Source organism: Sphaeramia orbicularis, chromosome 15, assembly GCF_902148855.1.
Source record: "Sphaeramia orbicularis chromosome 15, fSphaOr1.1, whole genome shotgun sequence".
NCBI lineage: Eukaryota > Metazoa > Chordata > Actinopteri > Kurtiformes > Apogonidae > Sphaeramia > Sphaeramia orbicularis.
In genome coordinates, this window is record NC_043971.1 from 12735307 (window position 1) to 12751583 (window position 16277).

Here is a 16277-nt window from a genome sequence, read left to right on the forward strand (position 1 = left end):
GTGGGTTTAGCAAAATATGACCCCTTTAAATGAGGCAAAAAAACTTCAATACCTACTTTTTATTTTGTAATAATTTCCATAGATTTGTCCATTCCTTTGCTTTTGAAATAAATTTGTTGAATTGTAAAGAGACTTTATGGGTTTGTGGGTTTAGCAAAATATGACCCCTTCAAGTGCTTGAAAGTACTTGCAATTCTAACTCTGTGGTGTGATTTATTTATTTATTTTTAATATTGTAACTGCTAGGTTAGATACTAAGCCAAAGCTATTTACAGAGAATGATACATTTTGAAAAATAAAACTTTATGTTAAAAAATAAAATAACCGATTGCTCTCAGGTCGACTCCATTTGTAGGTTCTTAATTGCAGAGTGTTTCACTTTTTTCTTTATTTTGTTTGCTCTGAAGACCTAAACAGGCACCAGCAACCAAAAGCACCTACTGATGTAAAATGTTCAAAAACTTTAAAATACTAATACAGTCAGTAATAAAAGGGAAAATAATGCTGTTTCTCAGCTTTTCATGGTCATCAGATAAGACCTGTTTGGACGTTCAGAGGCTCCGTGGTGAACGTGGAAACTCCGTCATATTCTGTAACATTCAACAGTAAAACCCATGGACTTTGATCAATGACCGTGGATGGATATACATGTTTTTACATTCAGTTAAAGATAATGTCTTGTTGAAAAATGTCACTTTTTCTTCAGTTTTCTCTATGTTGATACAATGACCTTTGAATTTACTCTGAGCTTTTATGAACATCCATATGGTCGGTGAATTAAATATAGGGAAAAATGCAAAATGCAGGGAACAATATTACAATAAACAGTGATAAATCACTAAAGTAAGGTTAAATGTTGAAAGAAAATAATTTGGAAGTCACCACAAAAACAGTTCTAGGTATTAAAGGGAGAGTTAAACAATGAAAATCACCTTTAAATCTTATATTCAATGTAGATTAGAGCAAATAAACCTTAAAGTCCTATAAAATGTTACCTAATCCTCATAAGTAAGTTTGTTTCAGTTCTGTTTCTTTTGCACATGTTTTGCTTTTATTCAATAGAACGTTGACATGAGGGAGTCGAAGGCAGTAGGTAATGATGTCTAACAGGCGTCTTTATTCGACCACAAACTGAGATTGCGGTTCGTGGTCGAGAAACTCGTCTGACCGTGTGATGTGCGATTCAGTCCATTTGTGTGAATTTTGTGAAGTAGGCATGTTTACAGCGTATCATAATGGGAAAAGCAGTTGTGTATTTGTACCCGTGTTTTTCTCTGACATTTAAAAATGTCAGCCGTGATGTCAGCAGGATAATAAAATAATATTACATTTGGCAACGTTAGTGAAAAATGATTTCAAAGCTTCATGTTACCAAAGCTTCGAGTCACACATTAGTCAGACTCTGCAAAGTAGTGTTGTTGTTCCACACTTTGAAATACGCTATATGGACAAAAGTATTGGGACACACCATAGCTACAGCTCATAAGATGCTTAATTGAGATGTAAAAATCAATATTTCCTTGAAATTTAATGGCAGATTTTTCTTCCTGAGTGAGATGTGAAGAAAGTAGATGGTTAGTTGTGGTAGAAAAATGATTATTTAGAGTCAGAGCATGAAAAATATTTGAGAAATTTAGAACATTTAGAATCAGTCATGGAATTAAAAAAAAAAGAATGTTTAGAGAAATTAAGTAAAAACCATATGTGAGGCATTTTTTTATAACAATTTAAACTAAACCAACAATGATAATAATGATATTTATCGCAATATAAAACTAAATACGCTATATGGACAAAAGTATTTGGACACACCATAGCTACAGTTCATAGGATGCTTATTTGAGACATAAAAATTTATATTTCCTTGAAATTTAATGGCAGATTTTTCTTCCTGAGTGAGATGTGAAGAAAGTAGATGGTTAGTTGTGGTAGAAAAATAATAATTTCGAGTCAGAGCATGAAAAATATTTGAGAAATTTAGAACATTTAAAATCAGTCATGGAATTAAAAAAAAGAATGCTTAGAGAAATTAAGTAAAAACCATATCTGAGGCATTTTATAACAATTCAACCAAAACTAACGATGATAATAATGATATTTATCCCAACATAAAACTAAATACGCTATATGGACAAAAGTATTGGGACACACCATAGCTACAGTTCATAGGATGCTTATTTGAGATGTAAAAATCAATATTTCCTTGAAATTTAATGGCAGATTTTTCTTCCTGAGTGAGATGTGAAGAAAGTAGATGGTTAGTTGTGGTAGAAAAATGATTATTTAGAGTCAGCGCATGAAAAATATTTGAGAAATTTAGAACATTTAAAATCAGTCATGGAATTTAAAAAAAGAATGCTTAGAGAAATTAAGTAAAAACCATTTCTGAGGTATTTTTTAACAATTTAAACAAAACTAACGATGATAATAATGACATTAATCACAATATAAAACTATATTATGACATTTGTCGTTATTGTTTTGTATCCCAGATCCCTGTTAGAAAAGAAACACCTGAATTCAACGTGTCCCAATACTTTTGTCTATATAGTGTATTTACAATTATATAAAAAAAAAAAAAAAAACTTATTGGTGTTGTTGCTGTGACACAGATCCTAAATTAAATAGAGATTGTTAATTTGTATATAGCGCCGACAATAACTATGATGCAAATTAGTGACGTCAGGCATAAGTGGCATTAAAGTAATTAAACAGATTTTCTAATTGCAGGTGTGTAAATGACTTTATTATGTAAGATATTAATTGAAATTGCATATGATTGATTGGTTGATTGATTGACACACCTGAACACAACCACACTGATCATCCACTTATGTTTATTTCATTAGATACCGAGGTCAGTGAGCTCCGTCAGGACGCTGTCTCCATCCTGATGTCCTCCGACCTCATCACTTCCTCCACCCCCTTCATCGCGCCGTTGCCCGGCAGCACCCAGTACCTGCTCAGCCTGGCCCGGGTGGCCCTCAGCGCTGGCATGGAGATCCCCGAGCTCTGGGGTACCCCTCAGCTCTCGACCCGGCTCCTGCACAGTCTGCTACAGAGCCCACAGTACGAGGTGAGGGAGCTGGTCCTGGAGGGGGTCCTGAGGAAACTGGAGGACGAGGAAGAAGAGGAAGAGGAAGGAACGGGGGGACCTCAGTGGCTCCATGAGACCACCCTGGCGACCCTGACCAGCCTGGCGCTTCACGAGACACACCCCCAATGTCTGGCCAAGGTCGGACCACACACACACACACACACACACACACACACACACACACACACACACACAATGTCTGTTTGTGTGTCTGGTTGTTTTACAGATGTGTACACAATGCCTGCTCATTCCTGGGTTTGACGCCGTGACAGGCTGTAACAATTTAATAGTATTTCAATAGTAATAGTTCGGAAGTTTGTATCAGTTTTTACTTCTTGACACTGAATTTTGATAGTTCACCTACAGCAGGGGTGTCAAACTCATTTTAGTTCAGGGGCCACATTCAGCCCAATTTGATCTCACGTAGGCCGGACCAGTAAAATAATAACAGCAAAAAAAGTAAAATTATATTATGATCAGGTTTACATCTACAAAGTTTCCTTAAAAATCTGAATAACATGAACAACTTGAATTGTTTTAAGAAAAACAAGTGCAATTTTAACAGTGTTATGCCTCTGTTTATCAGTTTATCATTTACACATGTGCATTACAATCGCACAAAACATTTAGTAACAGGCAGAATATTGGTAAAATTGCATTTACTTTTCTTATGACATTTCTGTTTGTTCATATTTGTTCAGGTTATTCACATTTTTTGTAAAAGTATAGTTTGTTAATGCAAATATTTTCCTGTAATTTTACTTTTTTACACCAAAAAACCAAAGAGAACATTTGCGGTGGTCATTATTTATAGGTTATTATGATAATATTTTACTGGTCTGATCCACTTCAAATCTAACTGGACTGTATGTGTCTGTACGTGGAACCTGAATTAAAATGATTTTGACACCATTGATTGTTATTATCTTCAGTGTAATTTTTGCATTTCACAAATTCATCCCACAGGCCAGATTGGACCCTTTGGCGGGCCGGATTTGGCCCCCAGGCCGCATGTTTGACACCTGCGACCTACAGAGTATTTGTGTAATAAACTAATCGTCAGGTTAATAAACTTCGACAGGAGATGACTCAGATAGTGGTCCTTGGCTAATATCTGGCTTCTCTTTCTCACTGAAAGTTAAAATCACCTATATTTTTTTATGAATCTGTTTGTTCAATACGATATTTATTTTTTTAATAATTATTTTTGGGTTATTTTGGGTCCACACTAACAGATATTTTTCTAAACTGGTATTTTCCTTCACTTTCACCCCCAAAAAACCCCCAAAACAAATTCTGTCTAGGCAACCTTAGATTTACAAAATATCCGTGTCTACGTGACTATGTAAAATCGGCTCCATATTGGTCCAAAGTCTCGGACAAACCATAATTGTCCAACCTGTGGACACCGTGGATAATACTGGATGTAGTAAGTAAGTAAGTAAAGTTTATTTATAAAGCGCTTTTCACAGATAAAAACAGGAAAAGCTCTCGGAGAGCGTAGACCTCCACCAAGACAGATCTGCCCCCACCCCCCCCCCCCCCCCCCCCCGATCACCACCAAAATGTAATCATTTCTTCCTTGTGCCAGTATTAACATTTCCTGAAAATTTCATGAAAATCCGTCCATAACTTTTGGTGTTATCTTGCTAACAAACAAACAAACATGCACACACACAAAGCAAAGTGATCACAATACCTCCTGGCAGAGGTAATCACAAAGTGCTGTACATAAAATGGATGCAATAAAACAACATAAGAATAATTTCATAAAATAAATAAAAATGTAGCAGATGCAGAGGCTTTAATCTGTCATGAAGGTGAAGCAGCAACAAGTTCAGCTCTGAACTGAAGTTACATTATTAGGCTACGTTCAGACAGCAGGTCTTAATGCACAGTTCGGACTTTTTGGTGAAATCCGATGTTTTTGTCTGTTCGTTCATACTACACATTAAATGCGACTTCTATCAGTTTTGAATATAAACTAAATGTGACCTTGAATTGACCCTCATGTGCAAAAGAGGTCCTGAAGTAACACTCCTGGAATGCATAATTGTGACGTTTGTCGCATTTCAATGATGTAAAGGTTGAATAAATGCGACCTGGCCATCCAGACTGTAGTCGCATTGCAAAATATCAGATACGTGTCGGATTTAGGAGCACATATGAAAGTGGCCTGGGTCGGATTTAAAAAAAATCGGATTTGTGCTGTTCAAACTGTCTTTAACAGATCGGATACAGGTCACATATGGGCAAAAAAATTGGATTTGGGCCATATTTGCCTGCAGTCTGAGTTTAGTTAGTTTAGGTTTTTAACACATTTTCTTTCTATTATGCAGATTTCACTGTAACAGCCCATGTATCCATGCTGACCTCAATGTACATACACTGATTTATTCACCTGGATTTGATGTTTTAGGTCCAGCTTCATTAAACATGCACAAATCGGGGTGTGATGCCATATTTTTCTCATGTCTTTCAGTTCCTTGTCCTTGTTTTTCTTGAGTTTATAAATAGTATAAACTAAAATTGTCAAAATATGACCTAAACTACCATTTATGTGCGGAAAAAGACTAATATGTAGAGAAAATATCATAGACAAGGCTTTTTTTTTCCTGAAATTAAATGTTTTAATTCTTAAAGATGACCAAAGAAGTTTAAATGATATATTACATATCCAATAAGCTAAACTCTCTACAGACTGTAGACTACCCAGATAAAGCTTTATTTTCTATTTATTTTGGTAAATTGATTCATTTTTTCGAAGCTGAAAAATGGATGAAAGATTGAAATATCAATGACAAAACCTTTGATTTTTAAGACTTCATTCAGACTCTTCTTTTATTATTACACTATTATTATTATTACATCAAAGGCCAACACTAAAAGCTGATATAATGCACTGTTTTTATTTTGCTTTCATGTCAGCATCGTCTTTGAATGAATGAATGTTTTATTTCAGACGTATAAAAACACAATACAACCACCAATAAAACAAATGATGGAAGCAAATTATCAACAGAAAACAACCAAAACAAAAGAAGAACTTTATCCTATTATACAATCAGTCAGTCAGTCTTTATTTCAGACACAGAGGTCCATATAAAAAAGAATAAAACAACATAATAATAAAACAACCACACACATATGGTAAAAATAAAAAAAAATAAAAAATTAGTCAAAGTTTTATCTACAGTACATATAAGCACTATCTCCAGTGCTTCCAAAGTTCCGTTGGGTACCTGACACTGCTCTTCCCAGGTCTGACATTTATAGGTCAGGTCAGGCATTTATAGTTTTGTTCTGCGACAGCTCCAGTCTGCCTATGAATTTGTACACACTGTAAAAAAAATCTGTAATTTAACAGAATTTTCACTGTTTATTTTACAGATTTTTCCTCTATTTCTAAGATACAGGAAAATATCAATGAAATGACAAAAACAGACTGTGATTTTACATGTCAAATGTAAAATAACACGAAAAAACTGTAACTGTGAATAACCAAAAAATTTCAGTTGTTTTAAAAGAATTTTTTTCTTTTTTCACAGAAAAAGTTAAAATACATTTGCAAATGTATCATAGTTACACAAATATTTATTTTCTATTTGTGAGATTAAACTGTTAATTTAAAGTTCAATACTATAAAAAAAAAAATTAAAACCAGATAAAATTACTGACAATTAACCGTAAAAGAAGTATTTGTCTGTAAGTTTAACAAGACTTGTTTGTTAATTGACAAATATCCTCTGTAATTACGGGAGGTTTCACAACAAAAATGTTGAATAAATGTATTTTTGTGAATGTATAACATGTATAAGCACTGATAAACTGTCCAAATACAGTTTTTATCAGTGGATTGTACAACTGAGTCTCATTGAAAAGTATTTGTATGTGTATATATATATATATATATATATAGGTAATTTGATTGTTTTAATACATGAAAATATTCTTTATTAAACATTAAAAAGTCAAAAAAATATGCAAAATCTCATGTAAAGTTAGGGCAAAAAGCTGTATTTTAATTATGGAAAATTACCGTATTTTTATGAGATGGTTATTTTACAGTATTTTTTCGGCACCCCTGCTGCCGGAATAATACTGTTTTTTACGGCTTTTTTTTTTTTTCTTTTTTTCGGTTTCTAATTACAGCATCAAGAGTGGAAACATTATTTTGTGCAAAAAAAATACTCAATACCTTATATCTTTTTAATTTGAATAATAAACTCATTTTTACTGCTAGTTTTAGTTTTTGTTAATCCTTCATCCCAGTGAGGAACTCTCCCACAGCATCTGTTTTTCCTGTTTCTCCCAGTTTGACTGAACCACGCTGACACTTGCTGCAGATTGATTAAATATCCAAAGTCATCTCGCAGAGACTTGCGTGAGAGTCTAATCGTCCACAAGGGGACACGCCAAGCGAACTGGCAGCGAGCTCATTCGCTTACTTTCTCACTCACTTAAATGCACACATGAGAGTTTCCACTCTAACAGGTTCTGGAGGGGAAAAAGCAGTGTATTTCCTGTTTCGGGACACAAGGTCGTATTTCAGCGCGTTCATAAAGCGTGGACGGCCAGCCAGCCGATGTGCTCTGCTGCTCCCGTCGTTAACGCCGTAACGCCGGCTGTATGTGTGCGCGGCGCTGCTGCAGACCTCAGCGCGTTGTTTGGACGTGCATTCTTCGCCAGGCCTGGCTTTACAGGCCAGCCGTTAATGTTTAAAGTGTCGGCCCCGTTAAGAGGAGCCTCCCCTGCGCCAAGGACGCGCCAAGCCAACAGGCCAGTTGCCATAGCTCACCCTGGACACCACTGAAGCATTCTGGGAGAGTAGTAGGAGCAGCAGCTGGTCAAGGACATGGTGCTGGGCTGTTGTCCTGCCCAATTATATGCGGTCATCTTCGAACTGTGTTTAAGACACAGTCGAACTTTGGGAGATACAACTGAACAGTGTCACAATAACATGTTTCATTTCAGCCGGTATTGATCATTTTTAACAAATCCTCCAGATATTTGTGATTTGACTTGTGTTGCTTGTGCTCTATATCAGTCACAGTAGCCTGGCCAGACATCCGGTTTTCTTGGTGTATTCAATACTGGGAAAACAGTCAGGAATTGGGCCAGTCGCTGTGAAATATGCACTATTTATCTATACCAACCAATCTCAACTCTGGTGGGGCGGATGTTTTGCAATGTGTCATACCCACTGACTTGTTTTTGTTGTGAGTCAAAGTCTGCAAATCTCTTTACAACTGTTGTCGATTGTTGTCCACAGTACGCGCTTTGAGTATGCGTTCATAGAAAAGCGCTATTAAAATATAATCCATTATTATTATCATTATTATTATTATTATTATTATTATTATTATCATTATTATTATTATCTGTGATTGGTTTACTCAACGCCTGTTAGTCCCGCCTTCATATTTGGATTCAAGCCCTGCGATTCCAGACAGATTTCTCATTGGAAAAGACGGATGGCTGGCCAGTGGACAGTCACAGTACAGTATTGGACAAAGGTTTTCTCAATTCTCAACTCATTATTATTATAGATTACCCCACTATCCTGTACTACATTAACCCTTTCATGCACAGTGGTCACTCCAGTGGACAGTTCTTCTCCAGCTGTTCTCTTGTATATTCATGGGTTTTGTTGTTTTAGTTCCATATCAGCCAACACAGTGGACAATTATTCGCCATCCCATAATAATACACTGACATTCAGACCATTACTGTAACTGTACTGTTCTAGATAAACCTGATCTGCACTAACATGTTTGAGTGGAAATCAATTATCTGTTAGAAAAAAAAGTTTTGTTTATTTTTGCATATTAGAGTAATAACTAGCATTAGAATATGTTGAAATGTGAGAAAACATCAGATTTTATTTTATTTCATTGTTTTCATATCACTTTCTGATATTGGGTTTTAAACATGTTTCTTTACTTCAAAAATTAAATGCATGGACGTTTTTGTAACTCCATGAGAAAAAAAAAAACCTTGATCACATTGTTTTTTTCATGCCTATGGAGGAATAAAAACACTCAAGAAAAAAATCCTAACTAAGGTTCTCATAATTAATGCATGAAAGGGTTAAAAAAAAATGATTCGGTTTCCTGATGTTTCCACACATTTTGCGACATGTTTGTTTTAAAACTCTTCTTCTTTGCTTGTAACGTCCGTCAACATCCTTTTTTTTTTTTTTTTTTTTTTTTTTTTTTTATTCACGTGACTCTAGTTGCGGAAAAAAGTCTTTCCATTGCAGTTTTGCGTCATATACCAGTTGCGCTACGCCTGAAAAACCACCTCTTTGCCAGCGCAAAAACTTTTAATCGAAAAAGGAGAGTTTTGGCGAAATTGTTATTTTTCCATTAGGTACATTTTTTGGCAAGTTATATTCACCCAATTTAAGGGTCAATGGAAAAGTGACTAATGATGAAGGTTGGAAGGGTTTAAGGTGGTAACATGAGTTTCAATAGTGTTCTGAAAAGAGAGAAAAAAAATCTATTCTAAATTGCTAAGACTTGTTTTCTCAGCTTCGCCTCTTTTCCTCAGTCTTCGCTGCTGCTGTTATTGAATCACATGTCAATGGTGCAACTCAGCAGCGCATCTGTTAAATGATTGGCTGTCACTCATGGCACATTTTATTATCAAGGGATGTGGTTAACTGTTTATGAGGTTGGAGGGAGTTTGTTCATACAGCTGAACTTTCATATTCGTTTCATGCGTTCATGGGAGTCTATACTGAACACATTTAATCCAACAATTTTCCTGTTGCTGTTTATTATGGTTCTGTCAGTGCTACATGTCACTATGATTTTGTTGCCCAAGTTCAATACAGTGTCTGTATTAACCCAAAAAGACTAAAAACATCTACTAATAAATGCAAATAAATGTTGAACCACTAATCTTATCAATACGTATAAATACTTAAGGTAAAATACAGTTTTTCATCTTTTCATGGTCATCAGATATGACCCATTTGGACGTTCAGAGGCTCCATAGTTACCGTGGAAACGCCATCATCTTCTGCAATATTGCAGTATACCAATAAAACCCACTCAGTTTGATGAATGATAGCGGTTGGAGACACTTGTTTTTATGTTCAGTTAATTATGTATTTTGTTGAAAAATCACTTTTTCCTCATTTTTTTTCTAGTTTGATCTAATAACTTTTGAGCTTTTGTGAACATTTACATGATCAGTAAATCTAATATTGGAATTTAATCCATAAAGACCCAGTGTTACTTATGTGGCAGTTCCAAAATAGTTTTTTTTTTCTCTATATTTAATCTTTAAGTGATTTATCACCATTTATTATAACATTATCCTCTGAATTTTGCAGGTTTTCAGTGGAAGTCATGTATTTTTCTGTATTTAATTTACTGATTATGTAAATCTTCATAAAAAGTCATATTAAAGTTGAGGAATATTATATCTGGAAGAGACTAAACTGAAGAAAATGTGACTTTTCTAGTGAAGATATCAATAAATCAACGTACAAAAAAAAAAAAAAAAAAAATTACCCATCTCTATCCACTGTCATTGATCCAACTCTATGGGTTTTACTGGTGAATCGGTATTGTAGAAGATGACGGTGTTTCCATGGTAACTACGGAGCCTTTGAACATTCAAATTGGTCATATCTGATCACCATGAAAAGACGACAAACTGCATTTTACACCAATTATTTACATGTATTGATAAGATTAGTGGATCAGAAGTTATTAAGTATCTCATTTTTTTTCTGGTTTGATCTAATAACTTTTGAGCTTTTGTGAACATTTACATGATCAGTAAATCTAATATTGGAATTTAATCCATAAAGACCCAGTGTTACTTATGTGGCAGTTCCAAAATAGCTTTTTTTTCCTCTATATTTAATCTTTAAGTGATTTATCACCATTTATTATAATATTATCCTCTGAATTTTGCAGGTTTTCAGTGGAAATCATGTATTTTTCTGTATTTAATTTACTGATTATGTAGATCTTCATAAAAACTCATGTTAAAGTTGAGGCGTATTATATCAGAAAGAGAGAAAACTGAAGAAAATGTGACTTTTCTAGTGAAGATATCAATAAATCAACAAAACAAAAAAAAAGTACCCATCTCCATCCACTGTCGTTGATCCAACTCCATGGGTTTTACTGGTGAATCAGTATTGTAGAAGATGACGGTGTTTCCATGGTAACTATGTCTTCCTGCTGAGAAAAAACAACTAAATGTTCATTGTAAATTTTGCTTCCCCACCCTGTATTATTGATGATAGAGAATCTGCATACATAAGCATTATGTGGCAGAAAGATGTCACTGTGAATGTCTTCTGTAATCAAAACTAAAGGTGGTGCAGTGAAATATGGCATGTGTGACTTTTTTTTTTTTTGCCAGGCAGTGCATATGAAATTACTCAGTGTCCCAGAAACTGTGTGTGTATCCTTAAACAGATGACTGACTAATTCTTGGGAGATCTCTCTTTTACACAGTTATTTATTGATGCTTTACATAAAACCAACGTAGTCAAATTTAATGTGGCATCTCTCCACTCGGGGCAAACTTTCCGCCATGAGTTAGCATCAGATCCGATTTGGCCCAAAAGGCCCGTAAATACCAGCGAAAAGCAGCGGCAGTCAGCAGCACCCTGAGGCTGCACAGGCTAGAAATACAGAAAGCAGAGTGTTACTTTTATATTTGCTAATGTTTGTATGTGTGTCTGTGCGTTGGTTCTGGGTGGGCGTCACGTTTATTTGCATGTTACAGCTCTGAAAGTCTGTACGCGTCTACGCCTGAGTTGGCATGTTTTCATGTGACTGTGTATATTTGAGTATGTGGGCAGTCGAGTGTGTTGCAAGACGGGAGCTCATTAAAGCAGGTTGTAAAAGTCAGAAGCAGCAGAGATGGTCAGACCAGCTGTGTTGGAGCGAGTGTTGAATACCTAGCACACAGACGGGTGGACGTTTGGGGAAAATCACAGCCTGTATGGGACTTCAGGTTTTTTTTTCTGCTGTGTTTTGCTCTTTTTCAATCCTGCAAAAAAAAAAAAAAAAGGGGAAAAAAAAATGTTTGACTTGTGCAATAAAGAAAGAGAAATGCAATGACCAAATAAGTAATGACAATGGCTTGGCATGGTTGGTTCTGTGATTGATGGAGGGCCTGGTAGTGAAGAAAGGCATTGTGAAATGTGTCCACCACAACCTCCCAGACAAGTGTAATGAGCTGCTGTGGTTATTGGTGTATGTGCACACTAGTCAGGAAATTTAATTACAGGCCAACTCTCTCTGACCAGTATATTTTCAGTTTACTTAAAGCTGCAATATCCTCTTATAAAGTTATTATGACAAATGCGTTGGCAAACACTCAGTCGAGCTATGACCGTAGCCCGGCTAATGCGTTCAACTGGACCGTTGTCTTTGTCTCAGTCTACATGCACAGGTGTCAAACACGCGGCCCGGGGGCCAAATCTGGTCCGCCAAAGGGTCCAGTCCGGCCCTCGGGATGAAGTTGTGAAATGCAAAAATTACACTAAGATATTAACAATCCTTTTATTTCAGGTTCCACATTCAGACCAATTTAATCTTAAGTGGGTCAAACCAGTAAAATACTATCATAATAATCTATAAATACTCACAACTGCAATTTTTTTCTCATAGTAAATGTAAATATTTTCATGTATTTACACTAAAACAAAGTATAATTTCAAAAAAAAAAAAAAAAGTGAATAACCTGAACAAATATGAACAACCTGAAATGTTTTAAGAGATTTAAGTGCAATGTTAAGAATTTTCTGCCTGATATTAAACGTTTTTGTGTATTTGTATACCCGCTGTGATTTGTAAGTGATAATGAACATGTGGAAATGATAAACTGAAGCATAATATTGATAAAATTACACTTATTGTTTGAGTTAGTTCATGTTACTCACATTGTTTGAAAGGATAGTTTGTAAATGCAAACATTTTCATTGTTTAATTTTACTTTTTTCACTCTAAAACATTGAGAAAAGTTGTGAGTTGACATTATTTATATATTATTATGTTATTATTTTACTGGTTCGGCCCACTTCAGATCAAATTTAGCTAAATGTGGCCCCTGACACCCCTGGTCTACATGCACAGGAGTGAAATTATTTTATTGTCGAACTCATGTCAACGCCACTTTGATAGGTGGTGATGTGCTCTCTTTCAGCAGGTTAACCCATGCTGTTACATACCGCAACACTAGTCAGTAGCAATTTAGCAAGTTAGCAAACCAGAGATAAACTGGCACGGCAATGGGCAATGTTGCGAAGATGTACATGTAGCGCAGGGGTGTTAAACATACTGCCCGTGGGCCAGAAACTGGCCCACCAAAAGACTCGTGGGATGAATTTGTGAAATGCAAAAATTACACTGAAAATATTAACAGTTATGGGTGTCAGAATCATTTTAATTCAGGGTCACATACAGCCCTATAATAACAAAATGTGTAATGATAACTCCAAATGTTTCTCTTTATTTTAGTGTTAAAAAAAAACAAGTATATGAACATGAACAACAATGTAAAACCATGTTTTTTAAATGCCATATAAATGTACTGAATGCCCTAATTAATTAATTCTAATTCTTTATTTATATAAGTATTTATATAAATACCGAATTTCTTATTTTTCTGTTCATGTTTAAATTTTTTCACTCCTTTGTGGTATTTTCTATTTGTCTCTTTCTCGGCACGTGCTTGTTGTGTTTTTGCAGCTGCTAATTGAAATTTCTCCACAGTGGGATAAATAAAGTCTTATCTTACCTTACCTTACCTTACCTTACCTTACCTTACCGTACTTTTTTATTCAATAACTTTTATTTAATTGAAGGAGATTTTACAACGTATTACAAAACACAAACATACCCATCTAAACTAAATAACTGTATGCATATTTCCCTGCCCGTATATGCACCCACTCATAAAAATATATAATTACCCATGTTCACAATAGTGGAAAAAAAAAAAAAATCTTATATACTTATACATATAAATATACACCAACACATATGTTCACAACAACAAATGCATATGCGCTTAGACTAATACGCATATGTCTACACTCACACACACACATATACAAACTTACACACCTACATACACTTTTTCCCCCTCTTTTTTTATATGAGAAACAGGCTTAGGAGTCTGTAATATTCCATGGGAGTGTCTGTAATCTGTCCAATGTTCTTCTACGTAGTTCGGTCAGAATGTGTCTGACCACTGTGTCACTATCTATAAGATTCTGGTTAATGATTGTTACACATCTTGTTTTCCAAAGTTTGACTGAAGCAATGCAAATTATTAACTGAAAGAGTCTTTGTTGATTTGCCTTACCTTACCTTACCTTACCTTACCTTACCTTACCCTATTACTCCTATTAAGCAGACATGGAGAACCGTGAGGAATCATCTAGTCTCACACATGTGCATTATCTAAGCAAAGTAGAGCAGCCTTTTAACCTGTTACATGTTCCTCGAAGTTACTGTCTAGTTACTACCTCTTCCTTTGTCCGACCTCCAACTGATACTGGAAAGACTTTGTGTTAAGGTAGCATTCGTGCTGTGAACTGCTGATTGCCTGTTTCTAGAAACAAGACTGATGAGAGCTTTGAGACCGAGCCAAAGCAATAAGATTTCAGGCCCTAAAACCAAAACAATGAGTCTAAATGCTGTGCACTGCCAGAGGGATCTGCAGAGCTGAACAGTTGTTCTCTGTGAGTTCATCACTACAGCCTTTCTTCAACAGAGATCTCATTATATTGCCATTAAGAAAACCCCTCATTATCCTGGATTTGCCTGTTTACATTGAACCAAGCAAAACAAACAACAAACATGCCAAGCCGGTATAATGCTGTCCCAGTTTGTGATTTTGGAGATAGTGTGCTGCTGGTGTTCTGGAAGCAGAAGCGTGACACAACAGCCACAGGGTCTAGTATCACAGATATGTTTGGGGAATGCAGCCATGCCAGTGCTTTTACAACTATAGTGGTGCATTTTGGTGCTTTTCCCCCAGAGGGTTACGAGCTCCTGGACCTTCCTGTTTCCCCAGATAACAGACTTTTCCAGCTGTAGCAGGTTAGACTTCAGCTGTTTCTGCAGAGACTTTGAATTCCCCTGGTGGCAGATCAGACACTGCTTTAAAAAATGCAATATTATGTGGCTCGGTGGAAATATTCTGCTGGAATATCCGCGTCTCACCGTGGCTGAATTGTCATCTATCGCTTTAAACGTATCTGCCTTGAGCTGCAACTACACCCTGAAAAAGTGGAACACCAAACACCCCCCCCCCCCTTTTTTTTTTTTTTCATGGACATACCTTTTCTATAGTATAGAAGAAGCAAAATAAAGTTGCGGCATTCCGACCTTTGACAGACTATGTTAGAGGTTTATGACTGACACCGGTGAAGTAATTTTTTAAAATTTCAAAGTATGTCTTTTAAGTTGCCAATAGCAGCACAACACTGTACATAGAGATATAAGAGGAATTAGAAAATAAAAAATGAAAATAAAATAATAATTACTTTTAAAACAGGCAATTGCACATTAGAAATACTTCTAGTACTACTACTACTGCTACTACTACTACTACTACTACTACTACTACTACTACTAATAATAATAATAATAATAATAATAATAATAATAATAATTACTATGCAGATAAAAACAACTGACAATACATATAAACTGGGAAATATAGTCATTTTTAGGCATGGATGCCCATTCAGATTCTGTTTCCACTGCTGCTTAAAAGTGGAACACCTTTTTTTTTTTTTCATGGACATACCTTCTCTATGGTATAGAAGAGGCCAAATAAAGTTGCGACATTCCCACCTTTGACAGACTGTGTTAGAGGTTTTTGACTGACACTGCTGACTTAACATTTTACATTAACTGACACAGTTTACATAAAAATGCTGATCAGAGCCGCTTTGGATGAATCATGCAAAAAAACTATGAAGGTATATCTGTACATAGTAATGATCTGTACTTCAATTATATGTTAAAAAATACTGAATTTTTGGTGGACCTGCCTTACTTTGCGATCAAATTTAATGAACAGCAGCAGAAGTTGTGTGTAATCCTGCAGACAGACAGACAAACAGTGTCAGAACCCTCACCTCTATGGTCAGGCTAATAAACACACATACTGTTTGTACAGAATGCTA

The 16277-nt window shown here is 35.5% G+C and overlaps 1 protein-coding gene across 1 annotated transcript in view; it reads left to right on the forward strand.

Annotated features, from left to right (window-relative positions):
- thada (THADA armadillo repeat containing) overlaps positions 1-16277 on the forward strand; it is a 285860-nt gene that overhangs the window by 197044 nt on the left and 72539 nt on the right. The window contains exon 32 of the mRNA XM_030156371.1: positions 2850-3235. Within this exon, the coding sequence (XP_030012231.1) occupies positions 2850-3235 (386 nt within the window). The remainder of the gene's footprint in view (positions 1-2849; positions 3236-16277) is intronic.